At 60.7% G+C, this 5469-nt stretch overlaps 2 protein-coding genes across 2 annotated transcripts in view; one reads left to right on the top strand and one right to left on the bottom strand.

The window, feature by feature from the left end:
- Nucleotides 1–3047, top strand: part of AEBP1 (AE binding protein 1) — a gene marked incomplete at its 5' end in the record, with an annotated part of 9463 nt that extends 6416 nt beyond the window's left edge. The window contains 7 exons of the mRNA XM_010829117.1: nucleotides 53–176; nucleotides 450–646; nucleotides 740–919; nucleotides 1120–1471; nucleotides 1552–1691; nucleotides 1836–1935; nucleotides 2155–3047. Coding sequence (XP_010827419.1) covers nucleotides 53–176; nucleotides 450–646; nucleotides 740–919; nucleotides 1120–1471; nucleotides 1552–1691; nucleotides 1836–1935; nucleotides 2155–2792 — 1731 coding nt within the window. The remainder of the gene's footprint in view (nucleotides 1–52; nucleotides 177–449; nucleotides 647–739; nucleotides 920–1119; nucleotides 1472–1551; nucleotides 1692–1835; nucleotides 1936–2154) is intronic.
- Nucleotides 3048–3149: 102 nt separating this feature from the next.
- POLD2 (polymerase (DNA directed), delta 2, accessory subunit) overlaps nucleotides 3150–5469 on the bottom strand; it is a 10250-nt gene continuing 7930 nt past the window's right edge. The window contains exons 7-12 of the mRNA XM_010829051.1: nucleotides 5377–5469; nucleotides 5011–5091; nucleotides 4703–4860; nucleotides 4363–4490; nucleotides 3773–3874; nucleotides 3150–3415 (exon numbers count right to left, since the gene is read on the bottom strand). The exon at nucleotides 5377–5469 is cut by the window's right edge and continues 46 nt beyond it. Coding sequence (XP_010827353.1) covers nucleotides 3255–3415; nucleotides 3773–3874; nucleotides 4363–4490; nucleotides 4703–4860; nucleotides 5011–5091; nucleotides 5377–5469 — 723 coding nt within the window. The 3' untranslated portion in view covers nucleotides 3150–3254. The remainder of the gene's footprint in view (nucleotides 3416–3772; nucleotides 3875–4362; nucleotides 4491–4702; nucleotides 4861–5010; nucleotides 5092–5376) is intronic.

Genomic DNA, 5469 nt, shown 5'->3' with positions numbered 1-5469 from the left:
GGTTGGGGGCAGGGGGCAGGCTGTGTAACTCCCTGTCTTTTCTGGCACCCAGCTGATGAAGGTGGTGAATGAGCAGTGCCCCACGATCACCCGCACATACAGCCTGGGGAAGAGCTCGCGAGGGCTCAAGATCTATGCCATGGAGATCTCGGACAATCCCGGGGATCACGAGCTGGGTGAGGGCCCCTGCAGCCCCCAGGACCCCCTGGAAGCCTGGTCCTCCCCAAGCCCAACAGATAGAGGCAAGGCCCGGTATTGCAGCTGAGCCTGCACTGTTGATGTTGCCAGCTCACCACCTCTCACCTGTGTCTTTGGAGCCCCTCCTGGGCCCTGCAAGCCTCAGCCACTCCCAGTCTCCTGGGAATGAGGCCGGTTTGGGTCCTTCCTCAGATCCCCTGAGCCTCAGGCCTCAGGAGGCTGGCTGGTTGCTGAGGTTCCTACCCTCACAGGGGAGCCTGAGTTCCGCTACACAGCTGGTATCCACGGCAATGAGGTGCTGGGCCGAGAGCTGCTGCTCCTACTCATGCAATACCTGTGCCGCGAATACCGCGATGGGAACCCACGCGTACGCAGCCTGGTGCAGGACACGCGCATCCACCTAGTGCCCTCGCTGAACCCTGACGGCTACGAGGTGGCAGCGCAGATGGTGGGTGGAGGGAAGGGGGTCAGGGTGGGGCCTGGTGGGGCAGGGCTGGGAATGGGCTGCTGATGCTGACCCCCTCTTTCCCGGCTTCCCCAGGGCTCAGAGTTTGGGAACTGGGCACTGGGTTTGTGGACGGAGGAGGGCTTTGACATCTATGAGGACTTCCCGGATCTCAACTCGGTGCTCTGGGGAGCTGAGGAGAGGAAATGGGTCCCCTACCGGGTGCCCAACAATAACCTGCCCATCCCTGAACGCTACCTCTCTCCAGATGCCACGGTGAGGCCACAGCCTGGCCAATAGGGCCCGGGGGCAAGTCCCGGTAGAGCTTGGGACTTGGGGGTGGGTTGAGGGAGACTGAGCCCAGGTGCTGAGACTGCAGGGTCTCCGAGGGACCAAGGGGATGTGAGTACTGCTGAGGGGTCTGCATGGCAGATGATGGAGGCTGTGGACCAGACCTCTCCCCTGGCCACCCCCAGGTATCCACGGAGGTCCGGGCCATCATTGCCTGGATGGAGAAGAACCCCTTCGTGCTGGGGGCAAACCTGAACGGTGGCGAGCGGCTTGTGTCCTACCCCTATGATATGGCCCGCACACCCAGCCAGGAGCAGCTTCTGGCTGCGGCCATGGCAGCCGCCCGGGGAGAGGATGAAGAAGAGGTATCTGAGGCTCAGGAGACCCCAGACCACGCCATCTTCCGCTGGCTGGCCATCTCCTTCGCCTCTACCCACCTCACCATGACTGAGCCCTACAGGGGAGGATGCCAAGCACAGGACTACACTGGTGGCATGGGCATCGTCAATGGGGCCAAGTGGAAACCCCGCTCTGGGAGTGAGTTGGCCTGGGAGGGTCTGTGGTGGGGCATTTGGCATGGGCAGGGGTGACTGCGGCTCTGTGTCTGCCCCGCCCAGCTATCAACGACTTCAGCTACCTGCACACCAACTGCCTGGAGCTCTCCATCTTCCTGGGCTGTGATAAGTTCCCTCATGAGAGCGAGCTGCCCCGAGAGTGGGAGAACAACAAAGAAGCTCTGCTCACCTTCATGGAGCAGGTGTGGGGGCCACTGCGGGGACTGGCGGAGGGGTGGGGCAGCATTTGGGGAGAGGCTGGTGAAGGGCTGGGGGACCTCCTGGACAGGACAGGGAAACAGCCTGGGGGGAGGCCATGTAGACACCACCTTGCCTTCTCCCTGCAGGTTCACCGTGGCATCAAGGGGGTTGTGACAGACGAGCAAGGCATCCCGATAGCCAATGCCACCATCTCCGTGAGTGGCATTAACCACGGAGTGAAGACAGGTACACAAGTGTACAACTATACCCCACTTCCCAAGATGGGGGACCAAACCTATGCATGCCCTTGGCAAAACAAGCCTGGCCTGCCCTGCCCAGGAAGTCCCTGCTCCTCTGGATCCTGACCAGAGGGAGGGCTGGAGGGGCTGCAGGTTTCTCAGACAGAGGTGGGGCCTGGGAGGGAGGGGGCACTCCTAGATAGCCAAACCCATCCTCCCTCTGCAGCCAGTGGTGGCGATTACTGGCGTATCCTGAACCCTGGTGAGTACCGCGTGACGGCCCACGCAGAGGGCTACACCCCAAGCTCGAAGACCTGCAACGTGGATTATGACATTGGGGCCACTCAGTGCAATTTCATCTTGGCTCGCTCCAACTGGAAGCGCATCCGTGAGATCATGGCCATGAACGGGAACCGGCCCATCCCACACATCGACCCATCGCGCCCCATGACCCCCCAGCAGAGGCGCATGCAACGCCGCCGCCTGCAGTATCGGCTGCGCATGCGCGAACAGATGCGGCTCCGACGCCTCAATGCCACCACGAGCCCAGCCACGACCCCCACATCGCCCCCTCCCACTCCAACACTGCTCCCCACTGCCGACCTTGCTCCCTCCCCAGCCCCAAGTTCTACACTGGGGCCCTGGCAGTTTCTACCAGAGACCACAGTCAATTGGGAGGAATCGGAAACGGAGACGGAGACGGAGACGGAGACGGAGACCTACACGGAGGTGGTGACGGAGTTTGGGACAGAGCTGGGGCCTGAGGAGGAGGAAGGGGAGGAGGAGGGAGGAGAGATGGTCACGGGCCCAGACTTCCCCTTCACCACAGTTGAGACCTACACAGTGAACTTTGGGGACTTCTGAGAACAGGTCTGCCAACGCACGAGCTCGCACCAATAGTCACACTGCCCTGACCCGCTCCACGGCCATCAGCACAGGGAAGGCCCCCCGGTGTGGGTTCTGCCAGGAGGGGGCATGAATGTGATGGAGACCTAAGAGCCAGGGTCACCTGCTTCTCCGCTGCAGGACTGGGATGGGGCTGGACGAGCAAGCCCCAGGGCAGACTTCTCAACCACTTGCCCAGGCCACACCAATAAACCAAGCTCACTGGCAGATGTATCACTGACCACTTGCCATCCTGACCAGCCAGGAGAGGGGAGAAGTAGGGAGGCTCCTTCCACAGGAGTGCCCCAGCCCCACACAGGGACTGCCCAGCTCAACACCAGTAAATAGTTAGGCTTTATTTACAGAGCCAAAGCTGTCATAGTGCTGACGCCACAGGGAAAGAATGGCCAGGGCTTCTCTGGACAAGGCTGCCTTTGTGAGTCAGGGACCCAGACCCAGGCCTCCCAGGTCCTCATCCTCTGCCCCGAAGCCTGAGAAGCTGATGGGCTGGCAGGCCAGGCTGCGCAGGTTCACGAGACAGGCGGTCTGGGTGGTGCTGAAGTCTGGGACAGCCACCAACAACACTGTCTGGTCTTCGGGGCCTGCAAAGAAGCCAGGTGGGAGCCCATCTTAGGTTCTGGGTGAGCCCGATCTCAAAGGGAAGTCACAAGAGGTAAACAGGAGCCCTCCCCCACCCCCTGCCATCAGCACCACGGAGCGCTGACCACAGAAGCTCCTTGAGGCCAGAAATGAAAAGGGCCAAGAACACCGTAAAGGTCCAAAGCTAGAGCCACACTGCCCAGGATGAGCTCTGGCAAGGACAATTTCAGCCCTTGCAGAGCCTGGCCTGTCCACCCCACGGGGGCCTGGACACCCAACACAGGCCTTCTCTGTGAGCCTTGGGAGAGCATGTCCCTCATGACAGCCCAGGCCTGGGGCCCGCAGAAGACAAAACTTACCTTGGATGATTTTAGAGCCAAAGCTGGGGGTGTTGCCACAAAAGTAGACGTGAGGGCACTCCGGAAAGATAAATGGGTCGGTTTTATAGAAAGGGTAACAACCTGGAGGAGGACGAGGTACAGTTGAGAGTGGGACTTCTCAGCCTCACACAGGAGACATCTGCACGTTTGGGATGGGGCTGTCCCATGTAGGACGTGGGGCACCATCCCATACACAAGACCCTGCAGCCGTCACAACAAAAATCCCTCCAGACTTGGCCCCGTGACCCCAGAGGCAGGGCAGTGTGTTGTGCTGCTGCCGCCTCTGTCCTTCTCGGTGGGCAGGGGGCAGGGTGCAGGACTCTTGACTGGCTCAAGCTCCCAACATGCTCCCACAGCCTTCAGCCCTAAGTAGGGCCTTGGCCATAAACAGAGATAAAGACTCCAGAGTAGCTCCCAAAACAAAGGTCACGCTTTGGGGCTTTTCCTCAGACAGGTCATAGCAAGGCTGGTGGGTGCAAATCCATGCTGGGAACCCTCTGAGCATCAGTGGAGCCCCTTTGGTCTTCCCCGACCCTTTGCTCCCACCTCACATGTCTAAGCCCCGTTACCTAGGGTGTCAGGGGCTGTGGGGCTGATGTGCCGGACTTGCAGCGTCCACTCCAGGATCTCCAAGTGATCCTCCATGCTGCTGTATCGGAAGATGTCACTCACGTTCTGTCCCGACGTCCCCAGGAATCTGCAAGTCAAGGCTCGGCTGACCCCACCCTGGGGGGGCCATCATCTGTGCTCCTCCCACAACAGCTGGCCCTGCGCCCTCATAGCAGGTTCCCAAACCCCACTTGAAAAAGAGCCCAATCCCAGGTGGGCTTTCTTGCACCCCTGGGCCCCATCCTCCCCTCTTGCTGTCACCAAGGCAAAAGGCCAGGGATCAGGCTGGAGTGGGGCTACCTGACTCCATCGATGGTGGCCTGGTAGGGGTTGGTGACCAGCTGGAGCGTGGAGTAGGCAGTGGCCAGAGGGAACATGCAGGGGTGCAGGGGCTGCTGGGGGAGCGTGTAGTTTGTTGGGTCAAATTCGCCTGGCATCACATCCACGGGCACGGAGGCCTGGAGGGCACAGGGGCAGGGGAGCCTGTGGGGCCCAGTGCCCTCCACAGTCACCCTGCTGGAGTCCGCTCCCCCTGCCCACCTTTCAGTGCCCATCTGCACCGCCAGACACTCCTGGTCCCAGGTGCTGGCCTGACCCAGCTCACTCACGCTCAGCTGCAGAAGGATTTCGTCTAGCATCTTGACAGCCTCCACACTGGCAGCCTGGGTTTTCTTGGTCAAGTACTTGGCCTGGGAGTAGAAGTACATACACAGGCTGTCAGGTCTCAAGGGAGACTTAGATCAAAGGGACACCCAGAGCCCCTGCCAGGAGGCTGAGAGCAGAGCAAAGCCTGACTTATCGAGGGACAGTAAGAGTTCTGGGCCTCTGTCCCCACGCTACCCTCAGGAGGGAGGTTTGAGAACGAGGCTGGGTCCCAAAGCACCAGAGGTTCCTGGGTCATCAGATCTGCAAGACCCCATCCCCAACCTCCGTGGGGAAAGAGAGGCTTGAATGCAGGCAGGTGGGCACCATACCTTGTTGATGGAGTCTCTACTCTGCGTGTTGTGGCTGAGGAGGTTCCCGGCAAGGATGACCCGGGAGACGTGGGCGGCGCTGCACTGCTCCCC

The sequence above is a fragment of the Bison bison genome, unplaced genomic scaffold (genome assembly GCF_000754665.1).
Source record: "Bison bison bison isolate TAMUID 2011002044 unplaced genomic scaffold, Bison_UMD1.0 scf7180017864499, whole genome shotgun sequence".
Taxonomy (NCBI): Eukaryota; Metazoa; Chordata; class Mammalia; order Artiodactyla; family Bovidae; genus Bison; species Bison bison.
The sequence above is the reverse complement of the archived record's forward strand: the minus strand, read 5'-3'. Positions and strand labels throughout refer to the sequence as shown.